Raw genomic sequence first — 24910 nt, forward strand, 5'->3', positions numbered from 1 at the left:
CTACAGATCGGGTGTGCGCTAACACTAAGCTCATCAGGGTGAACAGTGTAGATATAGGCTTCAAAATGGTAAATAACGTCTTTTCAAATCAATTTGGGGTCTAGGGGCTCTCTGAGACTTGGATTTGGCCGGATGAGCTGTATGTTTGTTTTTTTTCCGTTATGTTTTCATCAGCTGTGCAGGAAAATGCTGCTTTACGAAACTTCAACTGACTTTCTGTCTGCATGGGGTTATGGCTAAATTTTCACTTTTGTGAAAACTTCTCCTTACATAACAATAGCCTCAGATTGATCCACAATATTACTCTACCCAGTAAACATAATTCTTATTGAACACCACACAAACACACCATATGGCTTACGTTTCAAGCTCACTCCATTATTCCTGATGACTTGGTTGTGACCAAATAATACGCCTATAGAGAGATGCAATGAAAAATTAACTTTTGGGATCTAGCCTCGGAGTGGAGCATTTCTAATATCGTTGCTTATTCAATATTTATGTTTAGTTGTTGCCTTTAATGAACACGATTACACATGAGGGGTTGCGACTAGCACTGATGTGTCTGTAACTGCAGGACCGAGAGGACTGAACACTGTGGAAGCTTTTACATGGCTTTGATTACAACTAAGACGTTGAAACAATGAGTTTAGGAGAGTGCCGGTGAGTTTTATGGATACGGATGGAAGCAGTCTTTTCTATGCTCACTAAGTGATCCTTGGTAAACTGATTCGACATTCAGAAGATCTGCACATGATGAACAGTCATGTTGAAGCTTGGATATTAATTCAAGTGCTGCAGCAAGTGGCTGAAGGATGTATACTGTATATATGGCAATAAGTGTGAAAAAAGCCCAATGGAAGAGGGGAGATTTCATAGTTCAAGAAGTTAATTAACTCACAGCTGAAAAAAAAAAAAAAAATGGGAACGTCCATTTAAGCCTGAAGTGACAAGTCCACATACTGACGTGTGGGATGTTAAATGTCAGCAGTATAATGACAGTGGATTTACTTTTTGAGCTTTAAGCTAAAGACGTTTTGTAAAGCTGTCCCTGCAGTGGTGTGTGTGTGTGTGTGTGTGTGTGTGTGTGTGTGTGTGTGTGCTTCACATTTACATACTGTAGCTTGAGTGACAATCCTGTCCTCTTTGTTCTGTTCATCCCTTCATCACATAGTCTTTGCTTCACTGATTGACTCCTGTTAGTCAGGCAGAGCATATAGGGAGCCACTTCCCATAGAGCACCACACAGTTCATTGACAGCCAAATTGTCCCAAACATGATTGCTGTTTTCGCTGAAAGGACGCCTGAAAGTTCACCTGTAAACTTCTTTATGTTGAAGCTTGACATTTGTTTTTCTCTTATTCATGCTGTTCTAATGCTCTGCTTCGGTTTAGGCAAAAAAAACCCGCTTGGTTAGGGTTCGGAAAACATCACGATTTGCCTGTTTGGCAACCTTGTGGCTTATTATAACAGCTCCACCTTCCCCTCCATGTCTGGATGTGAAAGTCAGCTAGTGAGCATATAATGAGAGCGTGACATGCCATGCAAACACTTGTCAACCTTGAAACCCTGGCTGCTAACATTGTTTCCTGGTGACTTGGCTGGTAAACAAGGTCAAAATTGTCTTTGTCTCAGATTTGATACTTTTCCTCCCAATAAAAGTAGCCTGAACAACACATTTTCAGCCCCTCTGACCATCAAAGAGGTTCAACTGTCCATACAAACTATTGTTCCTCTCCTTGGCATTTTGCTTTGCTCTGAAGTGGTCAGTGTATGAACTTTGTCTCACTTCACTGGACAAACCTGCTGCACGACCTATGACTCACGGAAATGTCACATCTCGCTTTGAAATGCCCATAAATGCAAAATCACCGAATCTCCTCTCATGGTCGGAAAAATATGCTGTAATTTTGCAGATGCATGAGTTGTCGGGTCTACTGAAGCGATTTTAAATGGGTAGATGATAGCCCAGCAAGTAGAGCAAAAAACTTTCTTGTGCTCATGAGAAAACAAAAACTGCACGCAAGGCATAATCTAATTTTTATGCTCTCTTCCCCTGTCACAGTTTCTCTCACTTTGTCTTCCTCCCTCTCTCTTTATTTGCCCAGCGAGGCGGTGCTGCAGTGGGAATCTGTTGAGGAACGTATTCCCCTGTGCGTTCAGACCCTCGCCACGCTCAAATATGCTTAGTGCGTCCAGCGAAAGCACTTATTTAGCGCTTTGCTTTTCATGAAGAAGTGGAAACTTCACCTCTTACCTTCACAGAAAGACAAGGGAGTGCAATAATGTTGTCGATTTCATGCACCAGTCAGCTCCCAATGGAGTGTAGACCTTTGAATTGTTTACTGAAGTGGAAATAAACTTTTGTATTTGGCTTGGCTTGGATTGGCTGGACGCAGTGGTGCAGTTTTGAGCAAAATCTTGCACATGCTGATTAGAAGGCCATATGCTGAGCAGATGCAGTGATGTAAGGGGCATTTTTCCAACCCTGACTCAGACAAATTAGATGAATGTCCTACTGCTTTGTTACATTCTGATGAAAGTGCACAAATACAGGACTTTGGCACTGGAGACCTGCTCATGGTTAGTGCGTTGTTACAGTTAGCAAAATGGTTGGGACCCAAATGCAAAACAGCACGGCAGGCAGGTTAAGAAACAAAAAGCAAGCTTCAATAATTTTACCTGAAGCCCAAAAATTTGACATTGACAGCTGTTTCAGGTATTTGAGTGACAAAGAAGAGCAAAGGAAATGGATCATGTTCACCATGAAATATATTTCACAAATACACGTTATCACCAACCCAATGTTTGCTTTCTTCCGCCATGTTTCAGCGTCATATGATGTCAACTCGCGTACCAAAGTTTTCTCTGACTTTCCGAGTTGTTGCTCCTACATGAGGGGGCATTCACTTGAACTTTCCCCCGTCAGAAATACGTTTTTCCGATTATTCTAACACCACATGAACACGCTATTAAATGCACGGGGAATAATAAACAAATGAAATGCAGGTGTACGCAGAAAGAAGGGCGGGAAAGAGATAAAGACGGGAAGTGGAAAGTCACAACAAGACACATGAGGATGAATTCTACAAAATTAAACAGGCAACATCTTAATTTAAAATCAAAACCATGACACGTGGTTAGCTTTAAGGCAACAAAAACACTGGCTGTGAATACATGTTGGTACACTGTTGGTACACTGTTGAGTTTTTTCTGCATTTAATCAAGACCATGACGTTTACGACATGTCCAAGTGCTGCGAGGAGCCTAAACATAAGCATAAAACATTTACAGCTCAGTCTCATCGAGTGGTTATTACATTGAGTTACTTTGCCATGTGGGATATTGATAACCATGTAATGATATACTTTACAGAATTCAAGATCGCGCAATCGCTTAGAGAAAATCGATGACCCTGATTATAAAACACAAAAGTACAAAATGTGAACTGTTTCACACATTTCTATAGCTTGTCTGTCATCGTCTCCTCCTGTCAGGCTCTTGGAAGCAGGAACACAGATTTTTCTCAGACATTTCTCAGACTGTCTTTTTGAGACCGTCTTTTTCATCATCTGTGACACCAGCAGTTCTTGGCTGCATGAAAGCTGATTCAGTCCTCGGTATATTTCTACAGTCGACGTCGGGAGACACTTTCAACAGACATACTCTCCTGTGGGTTGAACTAAGGACTCACTAACGGCTGACAGACTCTAAAAGACACTTGAGGACACTAACAATGAGGTTACAAAAACCCCAAAATGCAACAGTTTCTGCAGGAGGACACACTTTCTATTCAAGAAAATCCCCTCCATGATTTCACACCAATTTCCAGACAATATGTCAGCTTGTATTGAGACAATACAGTTGTTTTCAGAATGCCGTCTTGACTGCGTGGCACTACATTATTTCCAAGCGCGTGCACATGCAGTATGCAGGTATGACGGCATTAGAAATAGATTCATCTATCTATATGTATATGTCTTAACTGAGGTAACTGACTTATTTTAACCCAAACCATAATCTTTTCCTCAACCTAACCAAGTAGTTTAGATGCTTAAACCAACCAAAATGCGAGTGTTTAACAACATTAATTTAATTTTCATTATAAGTGACTAAGGTCACCTAACTGTTGTTATCATCAAATCCTTTCCTACAAATCCAAATACACAAAGATAATAAGGGCAAAAAACTACAGGGAGAGTGTGTATTTTCGGAATAACAGGCTGTCGACCCAATGGGACATCTTTTTGGACTATATGGGTTTATGGGAACAACAGGCAGCCCCCGTTGAAAATTTGTAGCATTGGAACATAATTTCAGGAGACGGTTGATTTTTCCCAGTTAAGAATTAAATGTCACACAGTTATTGATTATATTTGGGCCCTATGAATGCTCCAGAGAAGAAAATAAAAAGGAACATTATTGGCATTATGTCGATTCATTAAAAGTAATTGTCCTCTGTGTTTAGGGAAACATGTTTGTATCTGAGCAAGAGGCATACTCTGAGGGTCTATTGGAGGGGTCTCATAGTTAATGATGTGTTCACTTATTGGTGACGGATAATGTCATATCAGGAACTAATTGCCTGCACTGTTGCCTCATTAAGCACAGCGTGACGTCTTGCCACGGGGCACTGACTGCACACCTCGCTACAGTCACTGTTATTTCAACACGTCCTCGATTCACTCCTTCATCTCCTTCATCTCCTTCATCTCATGCTCTGCTGTTCATTCTCCTGTCATGTTCTGCATTTACGCTCCCTTTATTGTGTGAATAGGAGGCCTTCTTTTCTCCATATTATGAAAGGACTCAGGGATTTCATTTCTCGCTGTGGAGATTGGTCTGACATCCTCACGCAATCCACCTTTTAATTCAGCCGTCCTGTCAATATCTCCATGTTTCTCTGACATTTTTACTTCACATCCTCCTTCTCTAATCTCTCTATCCCTATGCATCCCCTTTCGTCTGTCTATTTTCTGCTCTTTAACATTTGCATCCTCTCTTCCATTTCATCTCTTTTTCTCTCCGTCTTATTCTCTGCAGTCACCTTCACACTCCTGATCTGGAGCAGTTGGCTCGCCTCTCCCCCTTCTCTCGCCATCCATTCACCCCTCCACTTCGCACATGCCCACTGCCCTGCCTCTGGGCCACACTTCCCTCCTCCACCCCCCTCCCCTCTATCTCAACCTCTCCCCCTCTTTTATTTATGGGAATATGCTGATGGGGCAAACCCAGGTAAAGATAGAATATTTCTCGGTACGCAGGGGTGAGAAACAGAAATTGAAATAGAAAAAGAAGCGAGGAGGCGAAAGAGTGAAAGTGCACACGCAATTAATCACAGAGCTGTCATTTGTCCTAAAAAGCAAAGCTATTCATCAAAGGGAGCAGAGGAAAAAATAAAGGGTGAGCAAAGAGAAGAGGGGAGTGAGAAAAATATGTATCACAGTATCTATGCAAAATCTAATTGGGTCAGTGGCAAATAATGTGGCTGTGTTAGTGCTGAGCTTCACTTGGGAGTTACAACAGCAGGCTGGTTGGAGATCAGCGTCAGTGGGTGAGTGATTCAACCTCATGAGAGATAAAAACAACAAATAAGACAACCTCAAACCCCCTCAGCAACCTGACTCGCTACGCTTCAAATCCAATCGCTTGTTTCTTACAAAACCATTTAAGCTGCTATATGAAACATGGAATAGAGACCAAAACACATCACCTAAATGTCGGAGGGACTTCTCTCCAAGAGTACACATAAATGGAAAGAGGGAGAGGTATAAAATAAACAAAGAGTGAAATAACACATTTAACCTGAGGGAATATCCTTCTGTCAATCTGTCATTTTATTTGACAGGGGTCATTCTTTCTCTTGCATTGCTGGCTTGGCTTGTCACAAAACGTTAGAAAAATGAAAACTTGAATTCAGATTTTTTTCTTTTTTAAAAACACGTCTGCTCTTTTTGTGTGCGCCCCTGCTTGTCAGAGTTAAGGACAAATCGCTGGTAGGGTTAATGGGATCTGTCTGCGCTGGAAAAGCCCTCCAGAGAGAGAGGAAGACTGATAAAATGAGGGAAAGGTGAAAGTGGAAGGTGATATCAGTGGTGGATGATAGCAGCGGTGGGAAAGGTAGAGGGAGATGCCTCTTGTGTGAGGCCAGAAGGCATGCAGGGGCTGAAGTTGGGGACGTGGCGCGTGGTGAGAAGAATAATGCACCTTGACAGAACAGCACTCTCTGCCAACACGACCAATGATTCCCCCCGAAGCAGAGTGATGTGGAGCGCAAGCAGCACCTGTGACACCAACTGCCACCCCGGGGGAACATCAGCAACCAGCCACCTGTTAAAAAAATGCACTCGGCAGCATCACACTGCCTATTAAATTCATTACATTTCTTGTCATTGACGTTGCTTTGAGATGTGATGACTTCAAATGCCACTAATGTCAGATAGTCACGGAAAATTAGCATCGTGTCGCTATCATCAGGAAAGTTATCTATCTATTACCGCACAATGACAAAAAAGTGTAACATTTTTCCTTTTTCAAATGAACTCACAAACAATAAAACACACCCTTGCTTAAATCACTATACTCATGATCAGTAGCTACAGTATTGTTTTGATATCAGCTGGCGAAGCGAATTTCACCAGAACACCAGACATCAAGGGTGTTTGTGTGATATCCTCTGAATAAAGTCAGCATTCACCAGAGACCTCTGGTTCTTTCTGTTATACACTGTTAGACAGTGTCTTTTATTTTTCTCCATCTCCTCTCTGGACGTTCATGAAGTACATTTCCCCTTCAGCAGTCCAATAAGACAGAATAGCAGTACATAGCGGATTTCATCTGCTCTGAACTTGTTGTTGCAGAGGTTGAGACGTGAGAGTGAAGATAAATTCACTTTTTATCCCAAAAGTTCCAAAAATAAACTCTGTGCTCTCCTCGTCTCAGGGTGTTTATTCCTCCAGAAGCTACAGGCTCAGCCCACAGCTGTCTCCCTCAAAACTCACAAGCTCCAGCAGCTATCTGCCGGCTCAAAGTGAGCTGGCTTCTGTCCTTCTACTCTTGTCTGTTACATATCCTATCCAGCGTGAGCGTGCATGGCCTATTGATACAGATGATGACATGAATTTCTTTTACCCTCATTGAAAGTAAGGGAAAGCGGGAGAGAAAGACGGACGGAAAGAAACAGAGCGTACTGGACAAATGCTGCCCTTCACCTATTGTGTATATTCTTTTCATGTCTGTGACATATTTTACAGATACAGACTTTGAATTTGAATATGACTGTCCACAGATAGTTTTCAGGTGTAGTTCTGCAGCGAGGCACATGCTTTGCAGAAAAAACGGGATACTCTGAATCTCTTGATGATGTGGCGCGGTGTGGCTGCTCTAACCTGCGCGGAAATGAAAAACAAGATGTTACACCGTGCACATGCATTAGGGAAGAACTGAAACTAGCGATCCAAGGGCTATCGCTAGCATTAGCTGTCTTTCTTTCATAAGTGCAGTTGTGGCAATGGCAAAAGATCGGACTGTCATAACCTACAACAAATAGTAGTCATGTAAGCTCAACACTTTATACATCACCCAGTGATTTGATTCATGACACTGAGTGAAATACTGAGTCATGGAGGAGGCTAACGCAGGGAGTGCTCATATCACACATGGGCACCAGCTAACGTCGACCGTGGCGCTAGTTAAAAATGTATGTTTGGTTAGGGAGCGGTGTCGTGACACACTCAGCATCGCAATGTAAAAGAAGCAGAGAAGTAACTCAGGAATTCAAGATATGTCTGCATGTTCTTTCAAGGACGAGTGTAGGATAGGGCGAGTGTTTCGTTTGATCTTTATCAGGAAATTTATGCATTTTCCCATCTTGTGTGGTGCCAAATGTTGAAAAATTCAGCATGCGGCACTGCTACAGTATGTAAATAGAGGTTTACTTAATCTCAAAGCTAATGGCTGGCTGAGAGGCTGGGGAGGCTGTGGTCGTACACTTAATGGAAAACCTGCACGGCTTTGTGCTGTAGTAATGGGAGGAGATTATCTTGCCATGCAGAAGGACTGGATGAATGCTCCTCCACAAATTGGTCGTCCCCTCTCCCTCTTTCCCACCAATCTCTCTCTCCCTCTCTCATTCTAGATGTTAATTATTTATATTGTATACAAGAGCGACGTGAATGCTTTAATCATGCTGAAATGGAGGCTGAGGGATGTACGTTTGCATTTTATTTTTCTTTACACACTCTATTATTTGTCACTGAGGTAGGTTTTATGATTTCTTTTGTTTGCAAACGATGCAGCATTACTAAATAATAATTCTCATCTGGTTTGCATCTCGCATCTTTTTCCGTCTTTGACTATCATTTACTTTTGTCAGCTCACGGGCAGTGCCACTGTGTTACATATCCATCTGACAGACTACCTAATGTTTACCCCAGAAAGATCAATACCACAGCGCCATTGTCCAGACTTCATTCTTCAAGCACAATTGATTGCGTTTCTTCCTCAGAACTGTCCCGGACGCGGTAAACCAGACAAATCCATGTGGTTTGATGTCACTGCGGATGAAAATGGTGTCAATTAAGCCTGTGCCTGTCGAATGTACTTATCACCTCGCTCACCGCATTGTCAATCTGTGGTTATGATGTTGTCACCTTTCCATTCATATAATATTGAGTGTAGGAGTCATCTGAAGTCACTCATTGAGTCACCGGTGAGTCAGTATTCAACTTAAATGTACAATATGTCACTTTTGCCGCTATAGGGGGCTCTGTATCAAAGAAACAAAACAAAAGACATTTGCTGAGAGTTGTTTAAGGAGGGTTCAGAGCCTGAATTTAAACACAAACAAGCGTTAACATTAGCTTGCGTCTATTGCACAGTAAAGTAATCTGGGGAGTGTTTGGGGAGGATAAATGATCCTGCCATCAAACTCACCATTGCTGACTAAAATCTATCTGATGTGACTCAGGCACAAATGTTGAAGATGAGGTAATGCTTTAAAGGTTCATTCATGTTCAGTTTAGTCTCTTTGGCTGACGTGCCTATCCCGGAAGTATCGACAGGCGACCACATGAAACGCACCGTTACCTTGAGTAAACTTTGGGGTACTCTAAGTTCACAACTCAACAAAATATATAACAAAGGTCAAGTCATTTTTTTTGTTTTTTGTTACAGAGTTACATATTATATCTGTAATTAAAACATGTTTTGTTCTGCATGTGTTATTGTTTCTCCATGCTTTGTTGTATTTAAGAAAGGTCTTTTTCACACATTGCCCAGGGCACTACAGAGGAAATACAGCCTTTTAGCCATGTCAAGTTGAGTCATGCGGTCGTGTCACCGCAGACACGACACCTGTCTCACGGGTGAAAGTCCTGTGGTAGTTGTTCCTTTTAATAAATTAGCTGACTTTCTCCTTTTCTCTCATAATTAATAAAACAAAAAGTACTGTAGACACTAGACTACATCTTAATAAGCTTCTTGCACAGACAAGCAGTTCTTTGTGGGGAGGATGGTCTGAACTAAACTGTAACTGAAAGTGTCTTAAAAACCTTTTGTACAAAGTTTGTGCCAAATTAAAAAGTTCTTAAGCCAATTTATTTCCCAACTGAAAGGTCCAAATGCTGCTTAAAAGCCCTCACATACTGCCAGGAATAAAAATATGATGTTTTTTTTTTTTTGGCGGAGTCTAAAAGTACTGGCAACAAATACACAACATAACATAACATATGATATAAAATCCCCAAGAAAGCCAAAAGCCCTGAATTCCCTCCGCCAAGGATGTTATGGATTCACCCTTGTCTGTTTGATTGTTGGTTGGTTGGTTTGTCAGTTAGATTTCACAACAATTACTAAATGTATTTCCACAAAACTTGGACAGAAGATGGGTCTTGGCCCCATTAACTTTTGGTGCGGATCCGGATAAAGAGACAGAGCCAGGATTTTTTTCGTCACTTTTCTTTAACATTGGCAGAGAGGGTGATTTTCAACGTTGTCGTTAATTTCTCATTGAATAATGCATGAATCTTGATCTCTGTGTAAATCACCCGTGACCTAAAGGTGTTGACGCTACAGTAAGAGCCCTCTTGGTATAGTAAACTGTGTCTCTTGGGTGCTCAGCCACATGGAGAGTGTCTGAGAGTCCTGGTGGTCAGCAGGTCAGCTGTGAGAGCTCTGCAGATGCTTGATCGCTGACGCTGTGGGTGGAGCAAGCACTCACCTATGCATAGTTTCACACGTGCACTTTTTCATTTTTTGCTCCAAAGGGACGTAGATAATGACTCTATGAGGACCGTGAGAGGACTCTGTCATCTCCCCAGAAAACCAGAGGTACCAGTACTTCAGCAGCACTTCTGCATTCATTCCGAGCTACTTCAGGCATGTATCCCGTGTCTACAGCGCATATTTATAGACAGATAGTTTGGCATCGGTAGACTGAGCATTCATTTATCTCATTTCAGCTCATTTAGCCCTCATGTTCTTTTTGCAAATTAATGAATATACAGTGTAATGGTCTGTTAGCGCAATATTGATGAGATGACGCTGATAGTAATGAGATGCCCAAAGTAAATCAAAGTGTTTACAGATTGGCGAGCACACGCAGTCACCTCACATCTTCCTCCAGCTGACCATTAATTTAATTGACCAGCGTTGTTGTTGTTCATCTGTTACTTTTCAACCGTGGAAAATTAGATGGTTATCAATTAGTGATTTGATGGTTTTCCAACCATTAATGCGTCATTGAAATGTTTATTTTCTGTGTTCTCTATCTTGCTCTAATCAAAGGAGCCCTCCTGCTATTTGTGACATAGAAGAAGTGTTTTGGCTCTCTTTCTTAGTGAGTTTTTCATTTTTTATGGCCATTTTAATCCTTTGAAGTCTTCTTTTCAACCTACCTACCTCTCAACTTTTAATGTTTTCCTTTTGAAATGTATTCCTCTTAACCCTTTCAGCTTTATTCTCATAGAACCCAATTTTGTTAGTATCATAATAACCAGTTTTTTCCCTTCATATATTTTCTTCTTCCCTTCTGACTTTATAATCCCTGTAATCATTTTTACTACCCCAAATAAGGAAGTATTTCATGTTTTATGCAGTATCTGGGCTATTCTTGAACTATTTATATATTCATTTCTTTACCAAAAGGTTATTTCAGAACAAGCAATCTACAGTGTGTTAGTGTTGTGGTTTTTACTTTCAAAAAAGTAATGCATTACTTCACAGATTTATGTAAATGTGTGCCCTAACATGTGCCCTATGTAACAATTGTAACTTGGCGTAAAAAATGAGACCTTCCCCGTCTCTCTCAGTTGCCTCGTCTCACTGACTCTCTAAAATCGCTAACAGAGAACAACATTAGCTAACGTCAGTCTAGAAATGGAGTCTGCTAACATAAACTAACAACGGGCTTACAGCACAACACAGAAGTTCCACGGAGCCCCTAAACGTTACATATGTCCACATCAGCTTTATCATTATAAGAAGGAAATAAACAAGAGCTTTCTTTTATGCTCTTTAAATGACAAATGAACTGCATTTAATGGGACAAACACACTCAAACAAACTCCCTTGAGTCCCTCGCTCACCAAACCATGGCTTTATAAGTCTAGTCCAACTTAATTGACATACAGTATTTATCACTAAAGCAGTGGTTTCACCACATAAGGGGGAGGAATCCAACACAGCGACTGTCGAGAGGCTCTTCAGCCTCGGCAGCTTTAGTGCAGACTATGATTCGAGAGATGTCAGGTGAGCGTTGTGAAAGCGAGCATGATAAGGCACGTTTGATGAGTTTTTCAGTCCATTATGCAAATATTTGAATTAAAAACTGTACTGTGATTACTGAGAAACAGTAAAGCGTAACAGTAAAGCGTTACTGCCAAACTGCCGATGTTGTCTTTAGGATTGATTAGACCTCAGACAGGTATAACTCAATGTTAAACTCATTTATTTCACCTTTATTTTAGCAGGAATTCCCACTGAAATCAAGAACTGGACCTGGCCGAGGTATCAGCCGTACAAAATCACAACATATCGTATCATAATCAAAACATTATAAACAAATATCACATAAAAGAGAAGAATAGGTATTCAAACAACATGGCTCCCCTAAGTACCACCAACAGAAGCTCCTCTCACCCACAGAAAACACTGCTCCTGAACACCTCATCAGTAGTCCCGCCTTAAAGTCCATGACTTTGTGACATCACACTACGTCACTTTGTCATACAGGTGCATAATTTATGCCTCACGGCAAGTTTGGCACGTGAAAATTGCTTTAGCAGAGCTGCTCTGTTGTTGTTAGCAGTGGCGGCTCAGGCGTGTGTGAGCTGACCAATCAGAGCAGTCTGGGTATTCAGGAGTGGGAAGCTTAAAGAGACAGGAGCTAAAACCGACAGAGGGGGATTACAGAGCTGCAGCACTGGGCAGTACGAGGAAACTGATGTGGGTGATGTCCAACCCACCAAATCCAAAGTGAGTGAGATGTATTGCTTTTGTAATAAAATGTAAAGAAGACTGCTACACTGAGTCAAGGCTTGATAAAATGGCGGAGGCTGCATGCATATACAATATGTCATCATCGTCAATCACAGGTGTAATCAAAATGACAGAAATACAAATTGACGTGTTTGATATTTGTGCGGGGCGTGCTTTGTAAAATGTCAAAACCCATCACAGACACCGATGATATGATTCATTGTTTCCGTACAGAGCATGACGTCTCCAACAGCAGAACATTAGTGGTTTAACTCCATTCCTTCTCCTTCTCGTTCATCCTTTCATTCTTGTGGTCCAGAAGTAATTTACTGCAGCATCACCCCGAACAGATCCACACTGTTATTGATGTATTGTCGTGTTTGGTTCGTTTTATTACTGTGGCAGGTGTCAGACGATACTGCGAGGGCTGCCACAGTTGGATGCGTGCTGACAAACACACACACAATCACTGACACACACATATGCTTGGCTGATATTGGCCATAGTCATAACCAACACAAAGTAATCTGGCAGTGTGATTGTATGGCTGGCAGAGTATTTTGTTCAGCTAAGTCAACACGTAGAATTTAATTTCCTCTCTCCGTCCTTCAGCTTGTGGGGGTTTTTGTCTTTCTGATCCCGGGGCAATGTTTCCTTTTGTGTGATGTTTTCACACTAATGTTCCTCTCTTTCTACTGTTTATACATCTGCCTATGTGTGCTTGTTTTTACTGGTGTCTCCCTGTGTTTGTCTGTGTGATGTCAGTCTGTCTCCTCATCTGTCTCTCCGTCTTGCTCTGCCCGTCCGTCCGTGACTTTCTCTCTCATCTCACACACACTCGCGCCTGCTTTTTTCCCGGGTTTCCTTAAATCCATCCCCAATGCTGAGAAAGTGAGTGACGGCACTATATGCACAGTCTGCAAACGACTGACTGGGATTTTAACCAGATACGTCACAAGTAAAGGGGAAGGGGAAGAGGGAGGGACAGGGGAGAGGAGAGGAGGAGAAACCAACAGAGACAGGCAGAGAAAGAGGGAGAGAGAGAGTACAGAGGGATATATTGACTCAAAGCTGGTCTGCGTGCTCCTCAGTGTGTGAGAAACAGGACGTGAGAGCAGGCAAGATGGAGTGCTGGCACAGATGAAGACTGTCCCTGGGTATGTATTTCTGGCTATATTTGTGCATGTCTGAGTGTGTGCGCGCACATGTGCCTGCATGTGTGCGTCTGGATGTAAGAGGGGCGAGAGCGGCTGAGTTTGTGAGCAACATGCTGCAAGTGATCATCCGTATGTGGGTACCAGAGCAGTGAATTTGGGTGTTGTTACATAAGACGAGTGTGAGTGACTGAATGAGTGTAGGTATCGAAGATGGGACCCGGCAGTTTGGGGTCTTTATCTGGTCTAAATGCACATGTGTGTGAGAGAGAGAACGAGAGAGAGAGACGGCGAGAGTCTGTTTAAGTGCTGCAACTTAGTATAGTGAGGAAGGAGGGATGTGCTGCCAGAAAGGCAGTTCACAACTGAGTCAAGTCTTGTTCTGTTTGGATGGGTAGGACGGCTGCAGTGTGTGTTCAGGTTCTGAACACGTATGTCAGTGTGTGTGAAAGATGGAGAGAGTCGCTATGTTTTATGACGCGTGAGAGGTGAGTTAAGTCAAACAACATCTTCAGTATTTCCTCCCACACTGTGGAGTCCCCTCAGTACCCGTCTGGTTCTGCTCCTGGGGTGTTTTTCGTTCCATTGAGACGATGTCGACGTTAAGAGTCTTATCTACTGACAGGCATGCTGTATATGAAAACGCACAGGAGGTCGTGCACGTTGATTTAAAGCAACAAAATGAACTTCCTTGAGAAAGATAGTTGATTGTTGAGTCACATCCCCAGACAGTCAAATACTGGCGCTTTGGGTTAGCAGCCGCCCCAAGGCGTCAACTCACGGATCAACTAGCTTTCTTCAGGAAGTTTCATTTTGTTGTTTAAACCAAAGTCTGAAAATCTGAACTTAACCAAAAGCAAATGTAACCAGTTAAACAGCAAATGGACGGACTCTGCACGCAAGCACTGCGAGGAAACAATTGATTCAACCCCTGATCGACAGAGAATAAATCTGCGACAGTTCTGATGAGCGATTGATTGTTTGAGCCATTTCTCAATCAAAAATGCCAATGAATTTGCTTCTTTTCCGTGTTTTATGTAATTGTTAATGGATTATCTTTAAGTCAGACAAAACAAGCATTTCCACGAAGTCAGATTGGGCTCTGGGAATCTTCATATTTTCCGGACATTTTGTAATCCAAATGGCGAAATCGATTAACTGAAAAGAAAAGATGGATTAACCGGTACGGGTGAAATTGATAATCATTAGTCGCAGCCTCAGTCACCACAAGACAAATAAAGAGGTTATTTATTTGTGTTCACATAACAAACGCATCCGTCACAAACTAGAAAAATAAACATATTTAATTTGAGGTACAGATTAGATTTACAAAATGCACATAAACGGAGAGAGCGAGTTGGGAGTTGATACTAACCAGCAGCGACATGATAGACGTAACATATCGGGGTGATGACAGGTGACATGCATCCTGTAATGACCTGCCTATGTAGCCGTGTTAACAGTGGTGATTTAGTTGTGTCATCTAGTGAAGGTACTTGTTAATGAAGTGGATCTGCGATTGTGCTACTGCCTGTTTCATTATCTACTTCTTTCCATCTTCATCAGTTAAAAGTTTTTAATCTGGGACAGCGGCGCCAGTAAACAAAGAAAACATCCTCACATCCCAGTTTGAAGTCCGTCCCCGTGATCACCGAAATCAAAACGGTTCTTGAAATAATAAACGGAGCTGTGGCACAGTGGGAGTGCGGAAGAAAGAGCATGTCTTGGGTCTCTCTTAATCACTGCGAGGAAAGTAGGAAATGATAGCATTTGGCTTAACGAGGTTTGGAGTTCGGCAACAGTTATTACGCTTCATTTAGCGACAAATATGCTAAGGACTAAGAAAAGCTTCGAATGGTATTATGTAAATATTGCTCAGGGGACTTGCAGATGAGAGAGAGGAGTGAAAGAGAGTGATAAGGGGAGGATTAAAGTGAAGTGCAGATACACAAGTGACATCACTTGTTCGTACTTTACAGCACTACATCTGAATATTAATTCATAGCACAGTCTTGGTGTGCTGACACAATGTGTGAGTCACACTTGAAGTGCCAAAAGGTTCTGGCAAAAATCTATTCTGGCTTTTGAGGAGCCAGATTTGCGTCAACTGATGAACACAGACGCATATTACAGCTTCCTCGACGATGCATGAGATGTGCTGCGAATGTTAACATATTGCTAATATTGACTTGAATAGAGCCGAACCCCTGCTGCTACTGCTGCTGTACAAAAAAAAAGTTGAGATCTCAGCTGAGAAGGAGGATGTGACTGTGTTGTTTTGTCTTTTTCCTCTAGTTCTGAGCCTCATGTTCCTCCCCTCTGCTATGATCCCTGCTGTTAATCTCTTTGTCCTTCCTCATCCATTTCTTTCTCTGTCCGTCTCATCCCCTCACTGTCATCCCACAGTCCCGTTCGACAGTCCACATGAGCGTCTCCAAGCCCCCGCCGCCCCCCTCCACCTCCCACCTGACCATTCCCCCTTCCTCCACCTCCACCCCTTCCTCGTCCGCCTCCTCCCCCTCGGCGACACCTCACTCCACCACTATCCCTCCTCCCTCGCCGGTCAAGATCTCTATGCAGGAGCACTTTGCCATCAACGTGTGCCCAGGCCCCATCCTCCCCATCCCACAGATCTCTGACTTCTTCCCACGTTTCCACGACTACCCCTGCACTCCTCCGCCTCCGAGGGAGAAGAAGATCCTAAAAGAGGAGACTTTCAACGGGGAGACGGGTGGAGGATACAGGGACGGGGAGAGGAGGGAGAGCAACGATGGAGACAGGGAGGAGGTGCTCGACTCTGATGATGATGACAGTGAGTTCTGAGAGGAGCGAACAAAGTTTTGTGCGTGTTTGTTTATTCATGTGGAGATTAATAGGCAAGAAAAACAACACTTCCAGCAGTTGTTTTATTCTCACTCAAAATGAGTTTCTTCATTTTCTGCAGAAGGACAACATATTTTTTTCAGAGTAAATGTGGAGTCAAGCATTTTTCCCAGAGTGTTTGTCACTCCTACTTTATGTGACACAGCGCCTCCGATGATTTATTGGACAATGTTGCAGCCTGCAAGTTTCTGCTCATATCCAAACAGTAATCAAAAAAGACAGATCAATTCACATTAAGCAGCCTCATGTTTTAAGAGGCCATCTGCTACAAATATGACTCAGAGCTTTTGAGTGTGTGTGTGTGTGAGACCGAGTGCGTCTGTCCCTTCACTGCCAGTAATTGCCGTGGTTTGTCTTGTTTTCAGCCTACCTGGGAACGTTGGAGTTCACCCTGCTCTTTGATCAGGAGAACAACTGTCTTCATTGTACGATCAACAAGGCAAAGGTACACACGATTTCAATATCTTCTCCATATAAACAGCCCTCTGTATGTTCGCCTCTGTATGCGCAGTTGCGTAATCTTCCTTGAAGGCCCCGATGAGAACAATTCCCCTGTAATGCTTTTATGCTCGCACAAGACGTCAGACTGCTCTCTCTCAACATTTTTAAAGTAACGAGCTCGCCACGCACCCTCGGCAGCTCGACAATCCCAGACTCTGGCTCTGTGAAATGCTGGGTAATGGTGTTCTGCTGCTTTTGGTGTGGCTATCGTACAAGGACACAAGCCTTGTATTACATATTGTGTACTGTCACATGATGTTAATTATGTAAATCTCGTTGAACGGTTCCCTTGAGGACAACACAAAAGGAGTCTAGGAGGGTAGAAAATAGTGGCGTGGAGAGAAACACCCAGAGGCGGTGTTGAGATGTAACCACCGTGGAAGAGGTCTGACATATTCACTGTCTTTTTCTGACCCTGTCAGTTGTGTGACGTGTTTGAGGGCATGATGACGTCACTTTTGACATTACAGTGCATGTGTGTGTCTGCTTGTGTCCACAGGGACTGAAAGCCATGGACTCCAACGGGCTGGCTGATCCATACGTCAAGCTTCATCTTCTCCCCGGGGCTAGCAAGGTCACTACTCCAACCTCACCTCAGTGGCAATTAACGTAACATGCGACCACACTGGGCTGTCCCAGACACTGACACTCCCTTAGGAAAGTCCCACATCACACAGAAACTGCTGGCATGAGATGATCATTTATTGAAAAGCCCGAAAATAGAAAACATTTCATACATTATTCAACTGAAGAAAACAAACAACATTTTCTTTTTATATTTGTAAATAACAGTCTTCCTTGTCGATTCTTGTTTAGTAGACAGCATGAAAATGTCAAAAAGCGCTCGCAACATAACATGAGAACGCAGCAGCGGGTTAATTTGGTGTGTCGTTTTAAGCCGTTGAGCAGGGCACATTTTGGCTGGTTACTGCTTAATGTGGCTCGTCCAGTGCTCTGCTTTATCGAGCACAAACACGTTCTGGTCTGCTGCACAGCTCCTGTCTTGTTTTCAGCTCAAGCAGCAGGGAAGATAAGGTTCGCCACAACAGCAACCCCCCAGCTCCGTCAGAATGCAACCTGTTGTCGGCCATTTTGGCTCAAGGTTGACACGAAATGAGGTTATGAAAAGCATGCGGGGTGGGGGGGACACGGAGCCAAGATAGGTTGGGTGAGGCAACTGTCTGAGGTCTAAGGTGCTAACAATAACAACGTCTGGGGGATTTTTTGTCCTCCAGCCTTCCTCTGTCTGTCTTCTCTCCCATTGTTATCGCTCTCCTTTCCCCATTTTCCACCCATATCTCTGTCTCTATCTCTCTATCTGCCTGTGACCCTCTTTGACCTTGAAATACCAACAGTGTGCGGAGAAAAGGGAGACAACTGAGAGGGAGGAAAGGGGGGGAAAGAGAGAGAGGTGGAGTGGAGAAAGGGAGGGAGGGGGAGACAGATGAGGGGAGGACAGCAGCAGGTGGTTGTCATGGAAACAGGGAGGATTGTTACACGGCTCACGTCAACAGGCGAGTGTTGATGGGGGGAGAGGGGTGGTAGAGGTGGCGATGGGGGGGCGCAGAGAAAGCATCAATGAGTAGGTAGGCAACCATGAACTGCCGCTTGTTAAATACCCGCCAGACGGGGGCCACGTCACTCGCAAAGTGGGAACGTGCACATGCAGAAGTGAGCATGATGGACACACACTCACACACCTACTCTCGGCCACAGTCAGACTCTGCACGCAAGCACTGCGATGAATAATCCAGAACACAAAAGGTTTCAGTTTCTGTAAAGAATCGAGTTTCAAAATATTGAGAGTATAGGCACGCAGTGAAGTCCCACTCATCATCTTCCCTCTTCCTCAGTCTCGCGTCCTCCAGCACATGCTCTTTAACTGGAACACAGTCGAGCATGCTGTCTTGAGATGTCGAACACATGCTGTAACACATGCGGCGCATGACCTTGTGTGTATGCAGACACATGCTAAGGCTTTAGTCACAGTCACACAGAGGCGCTCTCTTCATCCGTCGGTCCTTCTCTGTCACTCCCTCTCTCACACACACACAAACATGCACACACACAGTCGCTCCCAGTGCCTCTGTCATGGTCATTGGTATGTTCCTCTGTCGATTCCTAATCGTGGTGCATGGAAAACTCGCACACAGCCAGACTGCTCAGCCACAGCCGTGGGAAGAAGGGATTGAGAGAGAGGCAGTGTGAAATACGTAAAAATATCCATGCAGACAGATGGAGAAGAAGAAGGCAGAGTGTGTGATGGACAGATGGAGGGCTAGAGATAAAACATTTAGAAACAGATGCAAAAGCACCGGTGTCGAGGGAAAATGGAGGCTGGGAGTGACAGAGGGCAGGGAAAGGGAACTTGTGTTTTAAGTGTTTGTAGATGTAACATGTGGCAGGATATGTGCTCAGAAAGCCAAGCCAATCCAATCAATAAGGGGTGATGATTGTTTGTGAAGCAGTTGTTGGCACACATACAGCTGTGAAACACCACCGCGAGTCGTGACTCTGCCTCCTGCACATTAATGAATCAAACAAACGACATGAATCGAAACAACTTGTTCCCTTCATGGACCAACCCCTGGAGGACTGACTCCTGTAGATAAACCAAAAGTTTCCTGCAGAAAATGAGGAATAAAAAGGTGACAGTAATGTGAAGAGAGGGAGGCAGAGAGGAGGCAGCACAGGCAGAACAATGGGATGTGGGGACAAAAACAGACCAAGAGAAAAAAGATGGAAGGGAAGGTTCAGCATCTGGCCCTGAGGCGTTAGCAAGAGGCTGACTGTGGCAGAGTGGAAAAGACAGACATGAGTAGGAGTGTTTGGAGAAAAAAGCCTCCATACTTTCTCTACCAACTGGACATTCAGAGTGAATGAACTGGCAGAGGTGCAGATATTTCTAACCACTTTATGCACTGTTAAAAGATGAGCTGTCGATTCTTCATATTTTTCTTATTGTCAACAAATCCCATGAAAAGACGAAAATCAAAAAATGTGTTTTAGTCCTCCGTCAATGCTTTCATACTTCTCCGTGGCAATCGGTGGCATTCATCCCTGAGTCGAATTGTTCCTCCTGAAGATGTAAATCTTTAAAAGTGGGTCACAAAGATATATTTTCGTTTTAAAGATAAAAAAACCTCCCTTAAAGCTGGGCAGTGCGGTTATTTCTCAAATGTTACTAAAACAGGAGTGAACAGTGCATTCGTTGGTGACTGATTAGAATAAATTACAGAGCTTGTGTTAGTAATAATGATTTTGTGTCTTATCCAACAAGGGGCACTTCACACATTTGAGGTCAGTTTGGTCAGTATAAGCCTGTGAAAATGGTTGTATAATGTCTTCTGTGGCTGTGAGAGGAGCTCCTTAAAGGGAAAAAAACCCTGATGATGTAAGCCCAAAAATCAGAAAGCCTGAGTTACAAACTACTCGAGAGGAGTATGAACAATCTGGGCAATTACCAGGCAGTGGTAGAGCTTCTCCCATAGCAGGGTCTCAATGGTGAGATAACTCAGTTTCTGCAGCTTTGATTTAGCTAATTCTTTTTAAAAAAATGTGTCTCTTGTGAATGCCCTAACTTTCCATCTGAGCAATCCCATGTAGCTTAAATCATTTCCCATCTCACAGGCAAAGCCAGAGATTGGGTTACCATAGAGCGGGAGATGTTCGCCAATGAAGCCAAGAAGTTTTCAACCACCAGACTCTGGGAACAAAGGCAATGTGTGGCCTTTTTAATTAAAGCCAACAAAGAAGGCTGATGACCAACCTATTCTCAGTGATTCCTCTGCTTCCGAGTATCCAGATCTCTCTGGACTTCCCTCTGAATATTTTGGATTTTAACAAGGTCTTTTATAAAGCTTGAGCTGCGTCATCATCCTACCATCCCTGTCACTGCGCCACCAACCTCCTTTTGGGGATGTTTCCATCCAACAGTCGGCTTTATTCACTCACTGCCCCTGAAACTCAAGCACTGGATAATACATGAGTGACTCCTTGGCAGCAGATATCTTCTGGTATCCTTGACACCAGCAGGAGCGTGATTCTTCTTTAAGGGACAAATCCCTCTGTTCCCACAGCGAGAAAGAGATACCCTTTTCAGCTCATACCCTCAGCTTTCAAACTGTCTTTTTTTTAAGTAGACCCCAGGAATGGCCATTACCTAGTGCGTAATAAGGAGGGGTAAAGTGGCAGATGGCTTTTAATGCACCAAGGCACTATGAATGACTGGTGATGCCTTTTGGTCTGACCAATGCTTCAGCAGTAGATTACTTTTCTCTGAGGCACACTGAGTAAGTTTCTTTTTGTATATTGGATTGGCAAAATGAAGCAGGAACACATACAAGGTGTGTCCGCCACAGGTTGTTAGACAGCCAGCTTTGTAAAGGTGGAGAAGTGTGAGCTCCATGTCTCCCAGGTGTTGTTCTTGGGGTTCATTGTCAATGCAGGCAGCATCCAGATGGACCCCACCAAGGTCACGGCAGTCACAGATTGTCACATCTCATTCTCTCAAGCAGTTGCGGTGCATCCTGGGATTTGCCAATTACCGCTGGTGCCTCATCCATAATTACAGTTCTGTGGCAGCCCCCTTCAAAAACCTTCATCTCCCAGGATACTACGTATGTGTGGTCCTGGTCTTCTGAGGAGGCCTTCGGGGAGCTAAAGCGTCGAACTATCCCCAACGGAGAGGAACTACTATATTGGCAATCATGAGCTGTCAAGCTAACTCTGGTTGAAAAGGGCTGAGATACCTGCGATGGATGCACATAGGCTCTCGTACATCAGTGTTTCTGTTGTTCCTTGATGTAACAGGGCAAGTGAGAGTTTATTGGGGACTCTCTGTTCTGCTCTCAGCACAATAACTCCTGCCAGGCTCCTGCCAGACTTCTCCAACTGCTGCCTGGTCCAACATCTACCTGTACTTTGTCACCTGTCTGCCTCCCTCTGATACTAACACAATCATTCTCACGGTTGTAGACCATTTTTCCAAAAACTGCTCCTTCCCTTTCTCTACTCAAATTACCCACAGCTAACACATGCTTTTCACCTACATGGTCTCCTCAGAGGCATTGTCTCTTGCCGAGAACCTCAATTCACCTCTCATTTCTGGAAGGGGTTTTGCAGTCTCATAAGGGCCACCATCAGCCTTTCCACTGGGTTTCACTTCCAGTCCAATGTGCAGATGGAGTGTATGATCCAGGAGATGGAGATGGCCCTGGGATACATCTCCTCCTGCAATCCTGCCTTGGTACAAACAACCTCTGTGGATAGGGAATGCACACAATGTCCTTCCGAGATCTGCCAGTGGCCCATTTCCATCGAATGCTCCCACAGGACTTACCTCTGACGGGGGAGTCCAGGAAATTGTCTCATCGGTTTGTGAGATTTCTCAAGTGATCAAAGATCCATCCATGATCGTTCTGGTCAATACGAATCACTCCACTTTCAGTGTCTCCCACCTGGCTCATCGATGGCCAAATTGTCTTCAGTCTTCCTTATATAATACTGACCAACACTTTTCAGACAATTTTCAACACAGAAGTGATTGAAGAGTTTTTCTGCAGTCCCTTGGACCAGCCTGGAGGGAAGTCATGAGCCGTCCACACGGGGGGTTCTGTCACGATAATAATTAATTCTAGTCCCATTTTTCCCTTTCCTTTTTCCCCTGCCGTGAACTAACCATCTGTTGTTTCAGATGTTAGTCCAACTACCCTGCAGTAGTCCCTGCATTTCTGACTTTCTCCACTACCTGACCTTCCCCGCCCACCTATACACCTGTCCTCACTTCCCCATCAGCCCAGAAGCATAGTGGCCCACTTCTATTCATTCTAATCCAGATTGTCTACTGTGCTTCTGTCTCAGACCTCCTGCCTGACACCTGGCTGCTAGCCTGGTGCTACCTGCCTGGCTTTGACCTTGGCCAAAGAGTCAACTTGATTTTATTTATTTATTTTTTATGTTACAGGCCTGGTCTTATATTAATGTTTTCAATTTAAATCTGTTTTTACCAAGCCTTTACAAGGACACGATACAAAATCAATGGACGGCCCCTTTTAATAGTTTCTGGGTAAAAATGGTGATTCAGTGTCTTGATACATTCTTGTATCAAACAAAAAAAAAGATTATACTTATTAGTTTGATCAATTTATTGTTGGTTTTCATCTTTTAATGGGTTTTGTTTACAATAAGAAAAATATAGAACGGTACAAGACTAAAATTTACTGCATTTCTATCCTCAAATGAGGTATTACAAATCTCAATCTGCAAGGTAACTAGCAACTTTCCTGTAAAGGTAAATATTTTCCAGCTCGGAACGGCCAATTAGTTCTAATTTGGCTCTACCAGGTCTAACCCACATTTTAAGACTGAAGAATATGTCTAGAGTTTTGTCATTTCAGCCAGAGGTCTGGCCTTGTAAGAGTTGTGTGCCAGAATATAGGTATCTAGGGAGTCATTAAAAATGCATTAAATAATATAATATAATATAAATATAATATAATATAAATCAAAGCTTAAACAAGATGAACACATCCTGAAGGAAACTGTGGGGAATGAGGCACCAAGTGGCTTTAAACTTTATTTATGGATGATGATGCCATTAAGGGCTCATGGGCATTTCCTCTTCTGGAAAGCTTTAATGTTTCATGCTGAATGTGTTGTGCAATTTAATTGGCTGCTGTGTCGTGTTGTGCTTGAGACAGAGTGCTTATTTTGGACGTCTGGTCGGTGTTAATGCACCGTCTTATCATGTTCGGAGGAGACAGACGGACAGGTGAAGCGAGGGAAGGGTAGGGAAGCCTCGCGTCCTCTCACTCTCCTCTACAAAGTAGGCAACAGATGTCCGCGATTTCCCGAGGGACAGAGATAAATGATGTTTCCCCACTCTTTTTCTCTCCGTCCTTCTTTCTTGATCTTTTTGTGTCACTCGTTTTGCTTCCTTTTCATGATCTTTTATTCTCTTTCTCTAATTTTGATCTGACGAGTTTGCTCCCTCACCCGTGAAACATTCCTCATTCCTCTTTTCTTTGTTTGATCCTTCCCTTTCCGTGAATTTCTTTTCATACGCCTTCTTCTTTATCTCCTTAGGCAAACAAGCTACGCACAAAAACCTTGAAGAATACGCTGAACCCAGTGTGGAACGAAACGCTGATATATCATGGCATCACAGCGGCCGACATGACCACCAAAACTCTCAGGTAGGCGCTCGGCTCTGAATTCCACTCTGGCCAGCAATTAGCACCATTCCCCAGACAGCTAAATGACCAGTTTATTATGCGAAAGGATGAAGATCCATGCTCCTAATCCTCCAGTGAACTGGCAACAGCCGCCTGTGCTTCCCACTGGGCTTTTCCAGGTAATTCATTATTGCAGCCAGGCGACGCCAGCCAACTGTTCTACTTGCTGTTGCTGCGGTAACTGCTCAGGTGCTGGCTGCGCGGTGATGCTCCGCCCACCTCCCCACAGCGTTCTCCGTATGGATTGATTGAGGTCAAGCGTAGCCATCTTGGCCCAAAAAGTCTGACGCACTCTTGTCATCCTGCATGCGTACGTTGATTCAGAGACGGAGTTCCGTGCGTGTTTTTGTTTGTGAACATGTGCGTTGCGCACAATCAGTGTCAGTTTGCTCAGCGGATTCATAATAGGGTTGGATGGCATTGTTTATCCTGAGGAAACACAAGCGCAGTCGGATGTATGCATGCACACACACATACAGCCAGAAGTGCGTGTACACCCATACACATGAATCTCGTCTGCTTCGCACACACAGATGCAGACAGTCAGGTGTGTGCTTATCCTCTTGTGTGTATGTCAAGGGCAATCACTGGCAGGAAAGAACATGCATTGCCCCTCCTCTGTACGTAGAGAAAACACACACACACGCACATTTGCAAACA

General features: G+C 43.5%; 1 protein-coding gene across 1 annotated transcript in view; it reads left to right on the plus strand.

Annotated features, from left to right (window-relative positions):
• Positions 1–13512: 13512 nt before the first annotated feature.
• The window catches only part of doc2g (double C2-like domains, gamma), a 41996-nt gene continuing 30598 nt past the window's right edge, over positions 13513–24910 (plus strand). The window contains exons 1-5 of the mRNA XM_084343006.1: positions 13513–13634; positions 16038–16443; positions 16880–16959; positions 17515–17589; positions 24102–24211. Coding sequence (XP_084199132.1) covers positions 16056–16443; positions 16880–16959; positions 17515–17589; positions 24102–24211 — 653 coding nt within the window. The 5' untranslated portion in view covers positions 13513–13634; positions 16038–16055. The remainder of the gene's footprint in view (positions 13635–16037; positions 16444–16879; positions 16960–17514; positions 17590–24101; positions 24212–24910) is intronic.

Source organism: Pagrus pagrus (assembly GCF_965226575.1).
Source record: "Pagrus pagrus genome assembly, chromosome: 2".
NCBI classification, from domain to species: Eukaryota; Metazoa; Chordata; class Actinopteri; order Spariformes; family Sparidae; genus Pagrus; species Pagrus pagrus.